Genomic DNA, 23,118 nt, shown 5'->3' with positions numbered 1-23,118 from the left:
CTATCCAGCAGGGAAACAAGGTTTATTTCAATTTCTTGGCCATGAGTGAGATTTACTGAGTGGGCAAATTAAGGAGACGACACCATCAGATCCCGAGCCCTCCATGTGTTAATCAAGAGACGGCTGCTGTGCTACATCCATAAATAATGAATAAATTAGGAGCTAAAGCTGAAAGGACAGTTTATTTGTACCATCTTCACGTGAACACATTCAAGAACATCACAGATGAAGAAACATTAAAAACTTCCACACTACATAAAGCAAGAAAAATAGTTTTTCTTTCAGGTGGTTTCAGAAAAACAGAAACATCAAACATCTCCAAGACTCTCTTTGAAAGAACTAAAAACCTTTGTTGTCATGGTCCAATCATGAGTGAACTCCCCGATGAAGCCTTGTGTGCTAAAACATGTCAGAGTTTTAAAGGTTAAACATGAGTTTCCAAAACGTTTTGCTGGAGAACAATGAACTATTTGACTGAGTTTCAATCATTTACAGACGAGCAAAACCAGGACAGAGAAAAAAGGACAAAACTGACTCAGTAAAAAACAGAAAAGAAGATCCCATGTAGATCTGTATTATGTAGAAGTTCAGCCCAGCAACCAGTTCAGTTCAACACAAGTTTAAATGATTCTATCTGAACTCTGTGGAGTCTGATCTCAAGCTTTTTGAGTCTGACACAGAAACCAGAGGATCTTTCTGTGTCTTCAGATTCACTGTGATCCAGTGATGGGAGTGATTTCAGCCCTGAGTGATCGCGCTGATGTTTGCACAGAGCAGACAATGAGGTGAATGTTTGGGCACATTGGTAACAGTGAAACAGTTTATTAGTAACGTGGGATCGTTTGTGTGCAGAGTATGATCTGAGATTCCTGAAGCTCTTGTCACACTGGTCACAGCTGTAGTTTCCTTCCATGTGTGCACGTTCATGCCTGTTACGATGACCTGAATGTGAGAAGCTTCTCTCACAGTGTCTGCACTTGTGTGGTTTCTCTCCTGTGTGGACTCGTTTGTGTGATTTAAGCTGACCTGCAGTGGCGAAGGATGACCCACACTGATCACAGAGGTGCTTTTTAACCCCACTGTGAATCAGTTCATGTCGTTTTAAGTGATGTGATGTGGTGAAGCTCCTCCCACATTCTTTGCAGTATTTCAGTTTGTCTCCAGTGTGTCTACGTTGATGTCTTTTAAGGGTCTTTTGCTGACTGAAAGTTTTTCCACAGAGGTCACAATGAAAGTCTTTCCCACCACCACAGTGATGACAGGGTTGAGAACTGGATCCATCTGTGTCGCTCTGCTTCTAAACAAAGACACAAAGACAGTGTAAGTCAGTCCTTCAACATTTGCATCCTGAACGTCGCCTGAAATAAAGAGCATCTCTGCAGACGTCCAACTACATTTGACTGTTTCAGTTAACACACTCAGTTTACTGGGCTGCAATAACTACAATACTACCACCATAATACTACAGTAATACTAAAATCATAACTGAAAGGAAAATCTGAATAATCACTCAGAGCTGCTTTTCCATGCAGTAGAATTGCTAACATGCTAACACAGTTTAATGAGCAGAGTTGTTCCAAACAGTCAGGCTAAAATGACAAGATAACAATATAAATACATACCTCACAGTAGCTGCACTTGTAGAGTCTCTTTCTGGTGTGGATCTGTTGGTGTCGTCTCAGGTGACGTGGAGATTTAAAAGTCTTCTCACACAGGTCACATTGATAAGGTCTCTCCTCAGTGTGGGTAAACATGTGTCGTTGTAAGTCTGTGTGAGTTATAAACTGTTTGCCACACTGTTCACAGGAGTACACATCATGTCTGGTGTGAATGCGTAGGTGTGTATTTCGGCTCCCTCTCTGGCTGAAAGTTTTTCCACAGATGTCACAGCTGTATGGCTTAATTCCAGAGTGGGTAACTAGATGACTCTGTAAGTGGCTACTGCGAGTAAAAGCTCTGCCACACTGATCACAGCTGTACGCTTTAACTCCACTGTGGATGAGTTGGTGTCTTTGTAGGGAACCCTTCAAGGAAAAAGACTTTCCACACATGTCACAGCTGAACGGTCTCTCTCCAGTGTGGATGACCTGATGCTGTTTTAGTGAAGCTTTCAGAGTAAACCCCATCCCACACTCGTCACAGCTGTATGGCTTAATTCCAGAGTGGGTAACTAGATGCTTCTGTAAGCTGCTACTGCGAGTAAAAGCTCTGCCACACTGATCACAGCTGTACGCTTTAACTCCACTGTGGATGAGTTGGTGTCTTTGTAGGGAACCCTTCAAGGAAAAAGACTTTCCACACATGTCACAGCTGTACGCTTTAACTCCACTGTGGATGAGTTGGTGTTTTTTTAGGGAACGCATCCAGGAAAAAGACTTTCCACACAAGTCACAGCTGAACGGTCTCTCTCCAGTGTGGATGACCTGATGCTGTTTTAGTTTAGCCTTTTCAGTAAACTCCTTCCCACACTGATCACAGCTGTATGGCTTAATTCCAGAGTGGGTAACTAGATGACTCTGTAAGTGGCTCATGCAAGTAAAAGCTCTGCCACACTGATCACAGCTGTATGGCTTAATTCCAGAGTGGGTAACTAGATGACTCTGTAAGTGGCTCATGCGAGTAAAAGCTCTGCCACACTGATCACAGCTGTATGGCTTAATTCCAGAGTGGGTAACTAGATGACTCTGTAAGTTGCTACTGCGAGTAAAAGCTCTGCCACACTGATCACAGCTGTACGCTTTAACTCCACTGTGGATGAGTTGGTGTGTTTTTAGGGAACCCTTCCAGGAAAAAGACTTTCCACACAAGTCACAGCTGAACGGTCTCTCTCCAGTGTGGATGACCTGATGCTGTTTTAGTGAAGCCTTCAGAGTAAACTCCATCCCACACTCGTCACAGCTGTATGGCTTAATTCTAGAGTGGGTAACTAGATGACTCTGTAAGTGGCTACTGTGAGTAAAAGCTCTGCCACACTGATCACAGCTGTATGCCTTAATTCCAGAGTGGGTAACTAGATGCTTCTGTAAGCTGCTACTGTGAGTAAAAGCTCTGCCACACTGATTACAGCTGTACGCTTTAACTCCACTGTGGATGAGTTGGTGTGTTTTTAGGGAACCCTTCCAGGAAAAAGACTTTCCACACAAGTCACAGCTGAACGGTCTCTCTCCAGTGTGGATGACCTGATGCCGTTTTAGTTTAGCCCTCACAGTAAAGCCCTTCCCACACTCGTCACAGGTGTGTTTTTTCTCTCCCTTTCTTCTGTGAGGTTTGTCGGCCTCCTGAGAGCGCTGACTTCTGGCTCCATGTTGGTCCTGCAGTGACAGAGATACAAACAGAGGCAGTGAGTGAAATGCAGTCGTGGAACAAACACAACCTTCAAACTCCATTAACACTAGTTGTTGGGTGCGGCTGTGTGCAGACAGGAAAAGGACCCAAGGTGCAGACTCCGGAGACAGACGTGAACTCAAAAAGGCTTTAATGCTGAACACGACATGACATAACTAGAAAAATGTCAAAAATAAACACCGGTGGACAGGCAAAACACACAGCAAAATAAACGGTAGATCGCGACACAGACACAGAGAAACACAGGGCTTAAATACACAGAGGGAGCAATCAGGGAATGGGTAACAGGAGGGAAACACAGCTGGGGCAAATCAGCCCTAACGAGACAAGAGGAAGCAAAACCAGACACATTAACATCAGACATGGACTTTCAAAGTAAAACAGGAAACACATAACACAGACTGAACAAAGACACAGACTCATATGCAGGCACTACAAAGGGAACAGAGACGTGGGAACAGGGCAGACACAAACACTGACTGAACACGGGGATATAGGAACTTAGGATACACATAGACGCGAACTAGACAAGGGGATACAGCTGATAGGGGAGACAGAGCAACTAAAGAAGACAGAGACCTAAGCCACAAGACAGAACTCAAAGAAACCAAAAACTAGACAGTATAAATAATATAAACTCAAAAACCCTGGGTCGACGACCCAGGCATCCTAACACTAGTTTTAAACCTGAAGGTGGAGCGTGGCACCAAACACCTTAAAGGTCTCTTATCCCCACCTGCTGGTAGTTCTAACACATTACATCCAACCTGCTGTTAAAGATAATTCATGACTGTTCAAACACTAAAATCATGCCCATCCCTCCTGATTGTACACACACACACACACACACACACACACGCACACGCACACACACACTATTTTATAATTTAGATCATTTTGTTGTTTCCTATTACATATTTCTATAATTTGTATAGATTTATACAGAATTATTCAGTGATAATAAATCCTATGTTTGTTTATTCTAAAGGAACCCCGTTAGCTTCCACAACAGATGTTGCTTGTCTTCCGTCAAATACTCACATAAAATATTACACAATAAAGTGGATTCAAGATATCCACATAATTTCACTCTTACATCCACAGTGAGGTTTCACAATTGTTCAAATATAAGCAATCAATAATAATAATAATAATATCAATAACATTGAGGCACATTACACAAATTTCAAAAATCATGTCTTACAATATTTACAACAACTAAAAGCTCTGTAAATCGGCTTTTAAGTCTTCATTGAAGTTTTTAATAATTCTCTAATTTTTTAAGGCAACTTATTCCACTTAAAAGTTGCTCTAAATGTAACAGTTTTACAAAACGTTACTTTTAACTCGAGCATTTACTAAATTGCAGCTTGTTGAAAACTGTGTAATATGATGATGTATTTCATCTGGATACTGCAGCTGAGCAGAATAAATGTGGTGTGTTTAACAGAATTGCTTTCTTTAGAACTACAAGTAAGCCATAGAATATTTTAGCCTGTACAGGAAGCCAAGAAAGGTTATTATGCATTTTATCAATATTAGTATAGTATGAACATCTTCACACTAATCTGGACGCCTTATTCTGGACTAACTGAAGTCTGTTAAGATCTGTCTTATTAGCTGCTGACCAAATGATTGAACAATACTCCAGATGAGACATTACTAGTGCATTAATGACATCTTTCATAATGAAGAAGTGATACACAAAGAGCATTTCATAGCCATAGCTATGCCTTGTCGGCAGAGTTATGTGACATTAGTGATGTTTGTACTTTCAGCGTTTACTTGGTTTTAAAGCCTTTAAAATATACGCCGTTCAATAGTCGACCTTAATCTTACAGAGAATGTGATGATTTTGTGGATAATTAAAGTCAGTCGTATATCCACAAACACAACAAGCTGAAAGTCAGTGATGCTGCTCGGTTTGCAGTCCTGAACATCACGGCACAAGCAGGATCCACTGCACTGTTAATGTTAGCTGTGTTATATTGCTGCTTCTGTTCGGTGGTGTCGAGCCAAACGGACTTTAACGTGTGTTTGAACGAGCTGACGGTTCACTCGTTAAGCTGAAAGAAAGATGCTTTAATCACAGCAGTCACACATGTGTCCACTGCACCATCTGGAACTCTTCTTGTTTACACTCGTAATAACACAAACACTAAATCCTGCTTCTCTGGTGCTGTTGTGTAGCAGTGTGTACACCTGAGACTGTCACCTGTCTGTCTGTCCTGCACTCTCTCTCTGTTTCTTTCTCTCTGATTGTGGAATAAAAGTATGAACATGTGTTTATAAGTTACACTTGTGTTTGAATCCTGCAGCTTATCACACATTTGATTTCCATGTGTGACGACTGCAAGTGTCCAGAGTGAGGACAGACTGAGGGACCCACTGCTGCACATCATCTGTGAGGCTTTGCAGCCCTGATGATCCACCAGGACAAACTCAGCAGTGTGTGAGGAAGAGGAGGAGGAAGAGCCAGCAGCAGCTGACAGATGGAGAGAATAGACAGACTGTTCCCTGTTTGTGAAGGACTGCTAGGAAAGTTTAACATAACTGTCTGTCCTGAATCAGTCTTATTAGGTAATGTTCAAATAATGTGATCATCCCAGTGTTTCCAGTGTGGGAGAAAGTACTCAGGGCCTTCAAGTTACACACTATGAAAGGCAGCAACAAGTTTAATGTTCAGAAACCTAAAGTCTGTATCAGCAGCAGAATGGAGCTAAAAATAAATGTTGGTTTCAGTTCTATGAAGCTTTGAGTATTTTGGATCAGTAGCTGCTGTGTTTGTTGCATCATATTGCTGTAATTGTTTATATGCTTTATATATTCTGAGCTAAGTTGATCTATAGTGTTACATCATATTCTATAAGGATGTTATGCGTTTGTAGACTTTCTGCCCAGTTTGACCCATTTAGCAGAAGTCAGCACTTCGGCCTTAGCGGTCTTTGAGTACGCGGCCCTTGAGGACTTTAAAGCTGCAGAATCTGAATCGGGATACAGCCATGATGATCTCCAGCCTCGTGCTCGCCAACATTCTCACCTGAGTTAAGAAGACGATCACTGAAATGGTCTCAGCAGGTCCTTTGATGACAGCAATGAAATGCAGTGGTAAGGCTTTTTGGGGATTAAGTTCGTTTTCATGGCAAAGAAGGACGATGCAGTTCATCTGATCACTCCTCATAACATTCTGGAGTGCAGGCAAAATGCTATTATAAAAACTTAAGCAGCAACTTCTCCAGGTTCCAATATTTATGCAATTCTCAAACCTTTTGGCCACGACTGTATAACCTCTTCTGAAGTTTAGTGGATATTATACATGGTTATGCTCAGGATGTGTCGGCCAGTTTCCACTGGAAACGCCTTTTGGTTAAACTGTCAGTGAGGAATTTGCATTTGCACTGTTACATTTTTATATAACTTTAATGCACATAAACAACAGCTGCTTGTTTCAGTGAAAATACATTGATGGGTTTTTAATAAAGTTGTGCAGCTGTAAAGTATTTTGTCTGGTGTCAATTCTATCATCAGCTACATCGTTATGGCAAATGTTCAGATGTATATGGTGATAAATATCTTTGGTCATATGGTCCTGCTCTGTCTGTCACCTTCTGTGTTGAGCTCATTGTTTCCTCTGTAGTGGCTGAGCTGAATCCAAGTAGCTGAAAATGTTCCTCTGCTGCTCCGTCAGACTCTCCTCCTCCTGCTGATCAGCTGGGACACAAAACAGATCTTTGTTAGGCTCCACACTGCACTGAAGAGTCAAAGTGGCTCATATGTTCATCTGACAAGTAAAAGAACACATTTTTGTTTCCCGAGGTGGGCAACTTGTTGTAAACAAACACAAAAGGTTTGAGCACCGATACCTGCCATTGCTGCCATTGAAAGATGCAACGCCAGCAATGTGGATTGTCAAGACTCAAACCAATCATCAAGCAAAGACAACAGGGATCATTTGTTTCTGTTTATTTAGCATTCACAGCATTTGCCTTCTGTGCAGGGAAAGTCCACGCACACTGTGTGGTACCGCCATCCGCAGAAGGTGCATTCAACCTCTGTAAGAGAAACGAGATTGTCTGAGACTGAAATGATATTCACTAAAGAAGTGGTGATTTGTAAAACTTCAAGTGTATGATAAGGTGAAAACAAATACACAACTGCATGTCATGTAGTTGAAGCGTTTTCTTCTTTTGGAAGACCGGAAAACACTGAAAGTTACGAATTAGTCCTTTATTTATCCAGGTAAAAAAAAAAAATCTCATTGAGATTAAAAATCTCATTTCCAAGAGAGACCTGGCGTCATGGCAACACAAGTCACATACCACATAGGGATATAACATTTAAAACAAATACAATATCCCAACATGTGTAACAAATGTATTGTGCTTGAAACAAATTCAGAATAGTGGCCCTCTGACCACCACCACTGGTGGTGGTGGTCAGAGGGCCCGGTGGCGCCAGTGTCCGGCAGCCTCGCCTCTGTCAGTGCGCCCCAGGGTGGCTGTGGCTACAATGTAGCTTGCCATCACCAGTGTGTGAATGGGTGTGTGAATGGGTGGATGACTGGATATGTAAAGCGCTTTGGGGTCCTTAGGGACTAGTAAAAGCGCTATATAAATACAGGCCATTTACCATTTACCATAAAGCAGCTGCACATGTGTGTCACGAGTAAATCTGGCTGTATAACAAACAGAAACAAGTGATCCCTGCTGTCTTTGCTCAATGGTTGGTTTGAGTCTTGACAATCCACATCGCTGGCATCTTTCAATATGTTTGAATGCACCAGTGTAAGTGCAGCCACTCAGACTCTGCTCAATGTGTTCATAGAAACAGGTGCGGATGTGTCACGAGTTCATCCAGCACTAGCTATGGCACTTGGCCACAGGTGGCAGCAGTGGACTGACCTGCATTTGAGACTGCTCCAGCTGCTCTGTGACAGTCAGCAGATCTGCTACAAATTGCAGATCATATGCAAGTTTTGGAAATGACATTATAAATATTCCTAACTTAGCCACGGCAGCCATGTTGATGTATTACCTATATTGGCTGAAAATGTTCATTTTCAGAGAAAAGACACAGGCAGACTGTGCTTACAGGATGTTACATGTTATTATGTGATGTTATTGAAATCATCATGAATAACAGGAGTGGTGATTTGTAAAACTTCACATTTTGATCCGGGACGTACTCTGCATAAAAACAAGCGCTCACTCTTCCTGCTCAACAAATGACAAGGGCGGAGCCTTATACCACGTGATACCGAAGCTGTGCCGTGTGATGCTAAAATTAGCAGGGAAACAACAACGGAGAGCACGTCAGGGATGACGAGAAAGTGACAGGAGAAAATCCGTCCCGGTCAACCACCCAAACATCAATAACGGGAACCTTATACAGCGCTTCCCTATACACGTCGAACTCCCGCAGGCACAAAGACATCACGGAGGCTATCACTTATCACCTGACCAAAGATATGGCTCCATCAACACTGTGCAAAACGAGGGATTTAGGAAAACGATCAACACCCTAGACAAACGCTACACAGTGCCGTCCCGCAACTATTTTTCTATTGTTGCACTACCTGCTCTGTACACGCAGCGTCGAGCAACGGTGGAGACGGAATTTCAAGCAGGACAACATTTTGCTGCAACAACAAAATGTGAGACGTTTGTTGTTTTTATGTTTATTTATTGTTATGAGAGAATCATGATCTCAATTCTAAGCCAAAAAATCGTGATTCTCATTTTATGCAAAATCGTGCAGCCCTAACATTAACACAAAACTATTGTTTCACCAGAGAAACACACATGAAGAGAGAGACAATAACAGCTACCAAACAGTCGTCATAATTCGTCACACAATGAGAAAAGGACAAATCAACAAGTAACAATGACTAATTAATATTAAAATCTGTAACATAATGTATTGTTTGGAGTTTAGTCTGATTGGTTCAGGATGAGCTGCCATTATCCAATCACACGTCTGCTTACCTGCATCTTTTCTCTTTTTTCTAACCTGAGCACCTGATGGCTTTGAACTTTTGTTGTCCATTGGTTTGAATTTTGCGCTCCAGTACAAACACAAATCCCCCAACCCGAGGATCAGCACAATTAACCTAACAGACCTTAGTTCACAGATTCACTTTGTCTAAGGTTGATTTCTGGGATTTCACACAACCCAGGATTCAGATCGTGAATCCATGATGGGCTTGGATTTACATCATTATAAATGAAATGTGCTCTACTTGGAAGCAGCCGGCCCCGCCCCTTTTGACGGGTTGTGTGAGACTTTAAATCATCAAACTGTAAATTATAAATTTAAATTGTTATTGATCCTTTACCCCGAGTCCTAAAGTGTAGATTTATTTTCTTACTCTTCTTATATTTATTGTTTGTTTACTTGCACCGCTGTAACTGTAGCCTCGTCGTCTCGTCTCTCTATATGCTGGACTGTCTGTAGCGGAGATGACAATAAAGTTTATTTTGACTTCAGCAGCGCGCAGGCGCACCGAGGGCTCTCGCGCTCACTTTATAGAATTTAGAAAAAACATCGGTGCAGATTATAAGTCTGTATCATAATAGCTGTTTGTTGTGTTGTTTTTATTTTGTTTTGCGAGTTGGTTATTAGATGCCGCTCCAGCCAGCCAGAGACTCCCCGCCGCCCCGCCCTCTCCTCCCTGTGCCGCCAGCAGCAGGCGCACCTCGCAAACGGAGGGCGCCCTTACTCCCAGCAAATGGCTGATAGAAAACCGATCGGTGCCTACGAATTTCCCAATATGCGCTGGCATGACGTCGGGGAAGCATGGGTACGACCGATTATTTTATTTTTTTCTTGCCCGTGATGCCCCCCCACCACGATGCATTCTATTGGTTTGCACACTTACACACACCCAGCTGTGGTTTCCGGTTTTGCTGGACTCTGGAGAGCCCCGCCTTTAACGCTCTTCTCTCACAGAGAGCAACAGAAAACTTGGAAAAACTCCAGATTGACTGAACTCAGTTCAAAGTTACCTTGACACCTTTAGATGTGAGACGTAGTGATGGTCCGCTTGAAGCTGACGCTCCGGTGCGTGTGTCAGAAAGATCAACGCGCTGCTTCAGAAGCACCGTGTCGAGGCTTGATTCGTTTGGCCAGAGTCACGTGATCAGTGACGTCTGAAGCTTCGTTTAGAACGTACCTTTTTTTAAATCGAACTTTATTGAAACACAATGAGTATACAACATACAAACAGATGAAGTTTACAAAAGAACAGAACATGAACATACAGAACCAGGAGTAAAAAAATTATGATATGAGTAGGCGAAAAAAATCAACATATAAATATTGTTCTGAGAGGCTTTTTGTTGGTTGAGTCTGAAATTGATTGTATGTACAATTCATATCCTTATAAAAAGGCAGAAATATGGTGTTTTATTAATAAACTTACATTCATGGATATAAAATAGCTAAAAGTATTAACAATTTTTTTTATAAAAAACATTTATCATTCTTCCTGGGGAACTTAAAGAAAAAGAATAAAACATTTTCCCATCGTAAAGAAAACTCCCTTAAACTATAGACAATAACAAAACTGCTAAATTCTTCCAGAATCTCTGTGTAGAGGAACCAAAAGAGATGTGCCACAGTTTCTGGATGATCCCCACAGAAAGTTCAATTAGTATTTATGTCTCTTTTAAATGTTACCATATAGTGACTGGCTGGGTCACATTTATGAAGAATTTTATATGAGATTTCCTTCACCTTGTTCACAATTAGATATTTATGGGATCATCCAGACTGTCTTCCAGGTGATATCTGGAACATGTCGGTTCCAGTAAGATATTCTATATATGGGAGAGACATGATATCTTCTTGGAATAAACTACGTATATAGATATAAGATGGCGCCGGTGAGGTCGGCTGCCGTCACGACTGCTCCGACCACTTTTTCTTTGTCTTTGTTTTTTAAGTTAGTTTTCAGCGTTTCTAAATCGGCAAAACCATCACCATTGGGTACATTAGGTATGACAGTGACACTCTTGTTTCTATTGGTATACAATGTACTCACAATTCGAAGTTTTTAACTCCGGACCCGAGCTGGCCGAGTGAGATCTCGAGGGAGAACAAAGAGAAGCGGCGGCGGCCTAGAGGGAAGCGAGCCGGCGTCAGGAACAGGCTGAGAGCTCGTGCACACCGCACACCTCTGCCTAGCATCCTGCTCGCCAACGTCCAGTCACTGGAGAACAAGCTTGACGACCTCAGGGCCAGGATAAAGTTCCAGAGAGACATTCGGGACTGCAATCTCCTCTGCTTCACCGAGACATGGCTGAACCCAGCGGTGCCGGACCACGCCATCCAGCCGGCCGAGTTCTTCTCGGTTCACCGCATGGACAGGACACGGGACTCGGGGAAGTCAAGGGGAGGCGGCGTGTGTTTAATGGTGAACAACAACTGGTGCAACAGTGCGAACGTTGTTCCTCTCACACGCTCCTGCACACCAAATCTGGAACTACTGTCCATCATGTGTCGTCCTTTTTATCTACCTCGGGAATTTACATCGGTCATTATAAGTGCCGTTTATATTCCACCACAAGCGGACACAGTCACCGCCTTATGCGAGCTGCATGAGGCACTCACACAGCACCAGACACAACACCGGGACGCTGCGCTTATTGTGACGGGGGACTTTAATAGCGCCAACCTCAAACGCGCAGCGCCGAACTTTTATCAACACATCACCTGCCCCACCAGAGGTGAAAGGACACTGGACCACTGCTACACTACGGTCAAGGACGGCTACAAGGCACAATCCCGCCCCCCGTTTGGCAAATCTGATCACGCCGCCATTTTCCTCATGCCAAAATACAAACAAAGGCTGAAACAGGAAGTTCCGGTTCAGAGGAAGGTCGCGCGCTGGACGGACCAATCGGTGGCCGCGTTACAGGACGCACTCGATGACGCAGACTGGGGCATGTTCAGGAACAGCTCCGACGATGATGTCAACGTGTTTACGGAAGCGGTTGTGGGATTCATCGGGAAACTAGCGGATGATACCGTGGAGACAAAGACTATCACAACGTTTCCCAACCAGAAGCCGTGGGTGGATAAAACCATCCGCGACGCTCTGAGATCCCGCACCGCTGCCTACAACACGGGACTCATGACGGGGGACATGGACCCGTACAAAGCCGCGTCATATAACGTGCGGAGGGCGGTGAAAGAGGCGAAGCAGCGCTACGGGAGGAAACTAGAGTCACAACTCCAACAGAGTGACTCTAGGAGCCTGTGGCGGGGACTAAGGACAATAACGGACTATAAAGCACCAACAACCGGTATGACGAACGCGGCCGTGACTCTGGCAGACGAGCTGAACTCTTTCTATGCTCGCTTCGAGGCTGCAGCTAAGGTCTCCAACAATGCTAGTGTTAGCGGCGCTAACGGCTGCAGACAGGAAGATGCTGCCAGCACCGGAAACGTGCTCGTCATCTCCGAGCATGAAGTAAGGAGAGCCTTCAAGAGAGTGAACACCAGGAAAGCAGCAGGACCAGACGGCATCCCAGGTCGTATCCTAAGAGACTGCGCATACCAGCTAGCTCCTGTGTTCACTGAGATATTCAACATCTCTCTATCTCAGTCGGTGATCCCCACATGCTTCAAAGAGTCCATCATTGTTCCTGTCCCGAAGAAACCCCACCCTGCTTCTCTCAATGACTATCGCCCTGTAGCCCTCACCTCAGTAGTGATGAAGTGCTTTGAACGCCTGGTCAGAGACTTCATCATTTCTTCACTACCAGACACACTGGACCCACTACAGTTCGCTTACCGTCCAAATCGTTCCACAGACGATGCCATCTCTCATCTCCTCCACACATCACTCACTCACTTGGACACTAGAAGGGGGAATTATGTTAAAATGCTCTTCATAGACTACAGCTCTGCATTTAACACCATAATTCCCTCCACACTCACCACCAAGCTGGAGCATCTGGGACTCAGCTCATCTATGTGTCAGTGGATCTCCAACTTCCTAACTGGCAGACCACAGGCAGTAAGGATGGGCGGACATGTCTCAGCCTCCACCACTCTCAGCACTGGAGCCCCCCAGGGGTGTGTTCTGAGCCCCCTGCTGTACTCTTTGTACACATATGACTGTGTGGCCACTACCAGCTCCACCACCATCATCAAGTTTGCTGACGACACCGTCGTGGTGGGCCTGATCTCTGATAACAACGAGACGGCCTACCTGAAGGAGATTAGGAATCTGGAGAACTGGTGCCAGAGGAACAACCTCCTTCTAAACGTCAGTAAGACAAAGGAGCTGATAGTGGACTTCAGCACAAAGCAGGAGAGGAACTACCAGACCCCCGTCATCAACGAGTGCCCAGTGGAGAGAGTGGGCAGCTTCAAATACCTCGGAGTTCACATCACGCAGGACCTGTCATGGTCCTGTCACATCAACACCGTGGTGAAAAAGGCCCGACAGCGTCTCTACCACCTCAGACGCTTGAGAGACTTCCAACTGCCCTCCAAGGTGCTCAGGAACTTTTACTCGTGCACCATAGAGAGCATCCTGGCAGGAAACATCTTAACCTGGTTCGGGAACAGCACCATGCAGGACAGACGAGCTCTACAGAGGGTTGTGCGGTCAGCTGAGCGCACCATCCGCTCCGAGCTCCCTGACCTGCACTCAATCTACAGCAGGCGGTGCTGGACCAAGGCCAGGAAGATCGTGAAGGACCTCAGCCATCCCAACAACGGACTGTTCTCTCTGTTGAGGTCAGGAAAGCGATTCCGCTCCCTGAAGACCAACACAGAGAGACTGAGGAGGAGCTTCTTCCCGCAGGCGATACGGTCTCTCAATCACACCACCACACAGTACTGACCCACACATACAGTTCTTACACACACACTGGACTTTCTGGACTTTGTTTTTGCACAACACTGGTCACTATATTCTTCATTTCCGGTTAATACTTGTACAGCTGCTGTTATTGTGTATATATAATTTATATTTAGATTTCTTCATACATTCTTATATAGTTCTATATTGTGTATTTTGTTGTACAGTTATTTTATTTTCAACTTTAATTTATATATTTTATCTTATTCTTCCCAGTTAAATTTACCCTTCATTCTAATTTGTGTTGTACAGTTATTTCTTTTTTAACCTTAATTTATATTTTATTCCTTCCTAGTTAAATTTACCCTTTTTAATTTTTCATATTTATTTCCTATCTTATTCATAGCCTTTCCTTTTTTTTTGTTTTCTTTAGGTCACGAGCAGTTGTCCAAGCATTTCACTACATATCGTACTGTGTATGACTGTGTACGTGACAAATAAAATTTGAATTTGAATTTGAATTTGAATTTGTATTCTCTTATTGCTGTTACCAAGTTCCTGTGAAAAGCAGATTTTTCCCACTGCTGACTCAGCTGGATCAGGGAGAGTGACTGAGGCAGATATTGAGCTGTCAGTGTTTTTATATAACATTAAAGTCCCTGAGGGTATGGCACCAAGCACCGTTGAGAATTCCCCAACACTGACGGGAAAATTATATAGTGTAAGGAATTCATTGTAAGTAAGTAGTACTCCCTCGTTAAATTTTAAAACTTAGTAGCAGCCGCCATTGTTGGCAGCTGAAATTTGGCTGGGCCGCGCTATGAATTCTGGGATATGGTGGGCCACGAAGGACACACTCGACCCATCCTTCAAATTCGGGGGAATGAAGGACGCATTTGAAGGAGTCGAGGAATCAGGACAGCCTTCGTCGCCTGGCTGTGACGTCATCGGCCTTCAAATGCGGCCTCCGGAGGATGCAGCCGACGTTTTGGGACACAGCTTGTGTGTCTTTGTTGGTCATGTGACCTCCCAGGGACTACACATGGAAACGAGCAGTTTAGCTCAAATCTGGCAGGTTTCCATCGTCTGTTTTTGTCCTGATGTCCATGAACATGAACACTGTCCCTGTCAAACACATCCAGATAATCTGATCCAGTGTTGTTCTTCTTCTGTGGTGTTTGTGATGGAGCAGCAGCTGCTGATCCTGATGTCCTCCACCAAGGGGGCAGCAAATTCAGCTGACTGTCATCATTTATTAAAAAGATGTAACAATGTGACATAATGCAATATAATAGTGTCAGTTACACATTGTGGGTTGCACTGTGGCCAGAATGGACATTACCTCCTGCCTAATGGAAGCTGTCAGCCATCCTGCAACCATGAATTAGATAAGCAGAAGTGAAGGGATTGTTAACAACAATTTAATAATAAAATGTAATGTGATAGTTGCACTTTATTAGCTACCCACAATCGTATGAATAATAACCATGGATGCACTGCATGCTCATAGCAAGTTCTTTAGGTTTAAAGTGAGATCCTGCTTTAAAGGGCGCTTCATCTGCTGGGAATGACATGTTTCTTCTAGTATGTAAGGCTCAGCCCATCTTACTGGGACTTACTTTTGTAGATCCACATGCTCTAAACCTGCTGCTCCATGATTGGTGCAGAAGCTTTAAGCTACTATTAACAAATAATGACCATGGACTTAGTTGTTACTACAATAACTTATCATTGAGCAACTTGTATATTTAATTTTACTTGTAAAACTATGCAAGTAGAATTGAATGGGGCACAGTGAGCTGAGCACAGGCCCACTCTGTGACACTCAGAGGTTTGTGGATATCATACTGAGAGTATTGGACACAGTGCAGCCAGCTTGCAGCCACTTTCCCACCACTTTAGCACAATGTTTACATGAGACTCAGCCACACTAATGTTCCTGGGCAGACATGTGGTGCAGCATGGCTGATGGCACTGTACCTGCAGCTGTCATGGACAAGAACCACTCAATACCTCACCCAAGCCAAGCCTGTGCTGATGTTGTGATCTGAGACCGAGACACTAACCCAGGATCAGGATATGATGTTGTGAGAGTTTCACTAAGAATTAGCTCTGATTACAAGATTTCAATCTATCGTAACTCGAATTTGTATTTACTTCAGTTTGTTCATCTTGGAGCTGTGTGCAGCTGAGGACAGTCTTATTATTACCAGGTGAGGATATGTAACAGCCACAGTCTGTAGAGATGATGTCACCATGGAGTGGTGATGTCACTGGAGCTGCCAATATGTGCTCCAGCCAAAGCTACACCAGAGGGTTGTGCTGTGTAACAGGTTGGTGCAGGTGGTGTTATCTACATTTGAACATTAGGCAACAGTCTCATGAAGACACTTTATATTGTTCACTAAAGACCAACAATAACAGAGACAAAGGGAGAGCAGCAGAACTAGTGCTAACAATTAGCACTGCTAGCCTGCCCACCAACACCAGCTAATGTTGTAAAAATGATGATCATTGATTTTGCTGTAACGGCTCCAGCTGTCTGTGTCAGGGACACGTTGGAGATGAAGTGAGTGATCCAGTGACAAAGGTTTGGAAACCTGCAGTCAGCTGAGACTAAAGGAGTCACCTGACCGAGAGACGAAATGTTTCACTGAGAACGTCCAGATGAACAGAATCAACCTTTGGGATAATCTGTTCCACACATCCATGTTTCACTTACTGCATTATATTTCCTCATTGCTGTGCACACAGGCCTGTGGCTTATAACCAACTCCAAGTTCAGACTCAGAGGCTGCTGAAGCTGTTTTCTGGAACAGAGACGTGTTGGATATAAAACAAACTCTTCTTTATGTGTCAGCACTGAGGAAAGGAGCAGCTTCGTTTCTAAGTGTATGAAGGACTGTAGCAGTGTGTGTGTGAGCTTTATTTCACAGACAGAACCATGTCAAAAACACAACTTCAGGTAAAAACAATACAAAATCAAAGAGTCTGATCAGAAGGATTAAATAGAGGAGTGTGGGACTGTTTTTAACAGACAGCAGGTTAAGCCAGGCTGGAGGAGTAAACTGAGCCTCGGTGTGAGCAGCAGTGTGTTTGACAGGAAGCTGAGATAAACAGTCTGGAGCCCATTTAGTGCTTCATATGAAAGTGTGAGGATTTGAAAGCAAATCTAAAATCAAGCAGGAGTCAGTGTGAGAATGATTTGTGCTTTTCCTCAGTCAGATGCTGGGAGTTTCAGTTCATCCATGTTCAGCGTGCTGTGCTTTGTGTAACAGGAGAATATGACAGTATAAATCAAGTCTTCATGTCACTGAAAGCCTCCACAGTCTGCTATGGAGGTGCATCAGTTTGGATTTACAAGAATAACATTTCTTAAACCTGCCACAAGATGGCGCTCCAACAGAAGGGATGTCCACAGTGTAACACAGACACACACATACTGTGTGAATGTGTGAGTGAATGGGCTTTCAACACAAGGCTTCTGCTGCTACCTTTAATTACATAATTAGCTAACAAGAACAAACTGTTAATTACCACCAAAGAACGGCTCCAGATTTTAGCTGCTGACCATTTTGTGAAACGTTGATTACATCAGCTTATTGTTGATTCTTCAACCTTAATATCAGCTGCTTTAAAGGAGCCTCGTTCTCTCGCAGTAACAGTTTTCTTCACTAGATGCAGTGCAGGCACAGTCTGTGTTTCTAAACTACACACTAATGTTCATTGTTGTGCAGCTAAATCCTCCCTCTGGATGGGAAGAATCCCTGTCAGGCTTCAAACACCTGGCTTGGTGTTCTGGAGCTAATGTGTCACCTGTGAGGACTCTGAGATGAACACACAGCAGACACTTCAGTTCTCCGTCTGTGTGTCCTCAGTTTCCCAGCATGCCTTGGCTGTGCTGGTGGAGGTGAATGAGGGGGAACATCTGTCCTGCTGCTCTGTCAGCACTCAGGTTTCATACCTGGTGATCTCAGAGGACAAAGCGGCGTTACAGCAGCGCGCGTTGATGAGACCTGATGCTCTGAACAGTTCAGACTTCAGCCTCACTCTGAGAAAACAAACGACTGACTGTCAGCAGCAACTACACCTGCTCCATCAGTGACGGAGAGAAGAACTGAGACTGAGAGACATACAGCTGCAGGACAAAGGTCAGAAACGCCCGCTCTTTGTACGGGTCAGGAGTTAGTACTGCAGAGGTCAGAGGTCAGCTTGCTGACAAACCATTTGAAACAGTTTGGAGCTAAAAGCACAACAGCAGAGGAAAGAAGAGACACTGCAGAGATGATGCAAAATATTGTGTTTTGTTCTCAGCTGTCAAAAAGTGTAACACATGTTACGACTGGTTCGGTTTGGTTAAGAAGGAAAAACAAGCCGAGTCCGTGTAAGGTGTCAAAAATAGTGATTTTATTACACACTTTTGCGCAGAAGTGCGGGGAAAACAGTCTTGCATCAACAATCTCCGCCGGGCGGAGGCTTTTCATCCTTATATTACCGTGATGACGTCACACAGTTAGACCTTACTGGAAATGATAACAGTTTGGGCCTGTTCAGAGAGTTTACCTAATATGGACATCAACTGCTAGTTTTTAGAGAAAAACAAGTGTGTATTACATTTGTGCCTTTTGTGAAAGTATATCTATCAGAAAACTGTCCTCAGACGACCCTCCTATTCTTACTAAGTGTGTGTGTAAACGTGCATGTGTTATATAAGAGCGTGCATGTTCTTTAAGGGCCTGTGTACGTGCAGAACTGAACATAGAACTAAGGCAGGGTCCAGCAGGACCCACAGGCTTCTGAGTGGTCACAGAACTGTGAAACAGCTTTAAGCAAATAACAAGATGTTAGGGAAAATATTCTAAAACACTTCTTCAGTAAAGACTCAGAGAAGAGAAACACACAGAGTTCTTGCTAGCAAGGGCAGTCTCAGAGACTCGCACTAAGAAACTGCCCTGGTCTTTATTTATACTTCAGTGTGTGTGTGTGTGTGTGTGTGTGTGTGTGTGTGTGTGTGTGTGTTGATCAAAGGGTCATATAACATGAAAGCACAAAAGGTACATCCTTGGTCATAAAGAGGGTAGTCTCCCCCACCCTAGATGGCACGGTGAGGAAGTCCAGCAGTTAAAGCACTTAGACTAAAACAGACATAGCTACGTTAATCCTGCCGTAAAACAATAAGAGAAGGTATGACCTCTCTCGTGCTCCCAGGATGTGGGTGTGCATTCTAGTGTGGAATACACACCAAGCCTTTGCAGCCAGTTAGAGATCACACACAATTAATTATATGCCTCTAAGTATACATGGTTGAATATTTCCTAATACAAATGACTACAAACAGCATCCTACCATAAGCAAACTTATATCACTAAAAGATTATACTGACTACTAAATACAATTTCCTCTTGACATTCCCTCCTGTTGTCAGAAAAACTTTAAGTGAGATACCAGTTTGTAACATCTTGTTGTACATTTTCAGTCACATCGTCATTAATCACACAAAGTCTTCATGTTCCAACAGGTCGGGGTCATTATCATCATCACCTGTCATGGCTATTTATGCAGCAACAGTAGAAAATATTATGCGGTTAATCATGAGTCTTAGGCATGGCAATATACACGTTACAAAAACACAAAATAAAAGTAAAAATATCCCAACTCCGATGAGTAGTCTTTTTAGCACCTGTAACCAGGAGCCAGTGTAAAGCCAAGAAAACCAGTCACTTGTATCACTTACATAGTCCTGATTTTTGGCCTGCTGGATCTGTCTCCAAACATTCAGGGCGTCAGTCATGTTTGATGAATGTGCGTCTTCTTTATGTAAATGCAGAATGTGTTGTTGAAGAGGACACAAAGTCCCCTTTCTCTGCTAGTATCATAGAGTAATTCTTCCCTGAGAGTTAGTCCAGGAACATATATAGTGTGGGGTATGTTGCCGTGCTGGGTAGATGGGAACAGACATAATAGTCTGTATTTGCCGATTCTGCTTTTGTTCTGTCGTGGATATAACGGTACCAGGCATTATTCATCCACGGAGGGATGTGGTCTTGCGTCATATCCCTTAGGTGAGAGTTGTCGTGTGTCCATCTTCTCTGCCTTCCTCCTGGTTCAGCTGTTTCCGGCACCAGCTGGGGTCCTGTAAAAGTGAGCGTCGTAGTCAAGGTAACCAAGAGGGTCTACCTTCCCATGGTTGCACACAGGTCCGTCACGCCTCGCACTTGGTTGCCCTAGAGTTGATCAGAGGCTGGAGGTTGAAGTGCGAGCTTACCCTACGGGGGCTCAATCAGCACTCCCCCCTCACCACTGAAACAACCAAGTGTGAGATTTCTCTATTGTGCTGTCTTGAGGGTGCCGGGGTTTCCTGGGACCTCGACCTCTTTCCAGTGGTTCTGATAAATCCAGGAGGGTCTCTCCGGTATTTTGCAGGCAGTTGAAATGGTCAGAAACACTTGAATTGGCCTCTATCAACCCCCATCACCTCACTTCAGGCCTTCATCCTGCGGTAGGAATACTTATGACTCTTCTACTGTCCATCCTCTGCAGAAAAACCTCTTTGTAGAAAGGGTGCTGGGTCCAGTTATCTTACTGGCGTTATGATCCCAGCAGTCTTCAATGTGCCAGCGTATGCACAGTATAGTGACACAGCATTAGGTGATGTTCATAGGAAGCTGCTGTCATCACCACCATAGCTTCTGGTTCCTGTGCTTTCACAGAATCATGATGTCATCCTTAGATTCCTTCTGCGCTGTCGATGGAGCTTGGCACGCTCCCCTCATCCTTCAGGTGCCCATCTGTTGTCCACAATCTCCTCTGTTGGCCTCTGGAAATCTCCCTTGGCACAGCTCTCATTCCAACGCAGTTTCATGGTCCTTGCTGTGGCTCCAAAGTCTGATCTCATGATGGGCCCCAACCAGCTTGACCTTTGACCTCAACCACTGCCTGGGCTGTCAGTTATGCCTGGAATGGTTCTCGCTTCTCACTGGGCCTCTGAAGATTTCTCAGGAGATTACTGCTGCACCTGTATTTCCTTGCTAGGAAGACAAACTATTTGGAGAGTATGTCAACAATCATCAAACCACATTCTTTAGTGCAGTGAACTTCACTTATAGGCCATCAAAGCCTCATCTGAACATGGATGCATCACTTGCATAGGTTTAATACCTGTAAATAAACGGTTAATCACACAAATCGCTGCAAAAATTATATAAAACAAAATTTAATGTTAATTCATTGTTTCATATTAATCCTGGATCCCTTCTCTTGACACATGGACACTCCCATGAGTCAACTCATCAAAATCAGATTCCTGTCTCAAAGAAAAAGATTAGCTAGATCATAACCCAGGTAACATCAGGGCATCTCCTCCTCTGGAGCAGCACCACCCTGGACCTATAATCCTGCAATAAAAATGTTAGTGTGTTTTGCATAACACCTGGCTCTGCCAGGAGCCTGCATACACACCATCATGGCCTGGAAAGCAAAATCTGGAAGTGAAATCAAACTTCACACTTACAAACAATTATATCACAAAAGTAATAAGCATTCAGCACTAGCAAGACAAGTGTCATGTGCAGGTTTTCTCAGATCAGTAAACTACAATTATTACCATAATTTGCCTCAGACATGGATCATCCCATGTGCTCAGTCAACAGTAATGTAATCAGTGACTTCTCGTAAGCAAAGTCACTCCACTCATATATTATTTATGGGCTCAAGAGTGGCCAGCAAATGAGCCCATATTAACTATTCCATAACACCGCATCTCTTATTTGTTTGTCTCATGTCACTTGTCCGCTTCTGCTGAATCTTGTACATGCAGTCTCAAAAAACAAACATTAGCAACACACATTGATTATCCTGGTGGGCAGGTGTAGGCCATCCACATTCCAGAGGTGCCATAAAAACACCATAAAGTTAGCCATCCCTAGCTGTAGAAAGAATGTCATTCACATATAAACCCAGAAATCCTATAGTAAAAAAACATTAACTAATCCTCTTATAAATCACATGATCAAACACATGAAAAACTGCAATGCTGTAGAAAAGAAAATGCAAATGTTAGCGCTTGCGCAGGCGTATTGCATACTTTGTCACCGTTACCTCTGTAAGCAACACAAGGTAGTGAATAACACCCCTGGTAGATGCACAGACACAGAAAATGGCATTTCAAAGGTTAAACCATTATGCAACCTCGAATGTTGCTGTCATCTTTCTGCTCCTGTAACAAAAAAAACCACATAAATTCATCCACCCTTTTGTCCTGTCTAGGTGGAGGTTAACCTTGAGTCGTGGTCAAGTCCTGTCAGCTTTTACCAGTCAGTCAGTTTTTTTTTTTTAATTTCCATTCATTCATTCATTCATTCTTTGCTGATAGTGGAACCTGTCGTCGCATTTAGTTTCCACTTTCAGCAAAATGGTGTCATTTCAAAAGAAAAAGAAGAACTTTAGTTTGGATTACATCGCTGAATCCTTTTTGACCCAAATAAGTGGCTTTCTCCTGAGCCCATTTTAATTTCGGAGAAGCTCACCTTTCAACAGTTTCCTCGACGACGAGTCGTATAGCGCTTTTAATTCCCCACGTGCAGATCTGCTTAAAGAAAAGAAATTGACAAACAAAATCAGTGCCTGTTCAAAAATTAAAAATGAAAAATAACAGAGATTATCAAACCAAACTTTCAGTGCACTGTGAAAGTATCAAAATAAAAAGGCCTTGTTAAGTCATGACACAAACTCCTCATCAACTTCACAACAGGAGAAGAATCATCAGCTAGATTCACTCCAAACCAACCATCAGCTGCACAACACACAACATAAGCCTAATGTCTTCTTTAACTTATGAGTTTAATCACCAGGTCTTTGCTCTTCACTCATTTAAGCCACAGATCTATTTTATTAAATTTTCCTTTTTCCCTTCATCATAAAACATGTGACATGCTGTCATGCACTTCACAAAAGAAGTTTGT

At 43.5% G+C, this 23,118-nt stretch overlaps 1 protein-coding gene across 4 annotated transcripts; it reads right to left on the bottom strand.

Annotated features, from left to right (window-relative positions):
* Positions 1 to 163: 163 nt before the first annotated feature.
* Positions 164 to 10,617, bottom strand: LOC145425149 (uncharacterized). Of its 4 annotated transcripts, none has more exons than XM_080298106.1 (4): positions 10,350 to 10,617; positions 6,951 to 7,056; positions 1,623 to 3,311; positions 164 to 1,297 (listed from the first exon to the last, which is right to left on the bottom strand). In XM_080298106.1, the coding sequence occupies exons 2-4, from the start codon at positions 6,966 to 6,968 to the stop codon at positions 605 to 607; spliced, it is 2,400 nt and encodes a 799-aa protein (XP_080154232.1). In that variant the 5' UTR covers positions 6,969 to 7,056; positions 10,350 to 10,617; the 3' UTR covers positions 164 to 604. The 4 variants fall into 4 exon arrangements, with proteins under 4 accessions (XP_080154232.1, XP_080154233.1, XP_080154231.1 ...); XM_080298107.1 differs by lacking the exon at positions 10,350 to 10,617 and adding an exon at positions 7,209 to 7,351; XM_080298105.1 differs by lacking the exons at positions 6,951 to 7,056; positions 10,350 to 10,617 and adding an exon at positions 6,386 to 6,899 and having other exon boundaries at positions 164 to 1,294.
* Positions 10,618 to 23,118: the final 12,501 nt, after the last annotated feature.

This window comes from Astatotilapia calliptera, chromosome 3 (assembly GCF_964374335.1).
Source record: "Astatotilapia calliptera chromosome 3, fAstCal68.1, whole genome shotgun sequence".
NCBI classification, from domain to species: Eukaryota; Metazoa; Chordata; class Actinopteri; order Cichliformes; family Cichlidae; genus Astatotilapia; species Astatotilapia calliptera.
The sequence above is the reverse complement of the archived record's forward strand: the minus strand, read 5'-3'. Positions and strand labels throughout refer to the sequence as shown.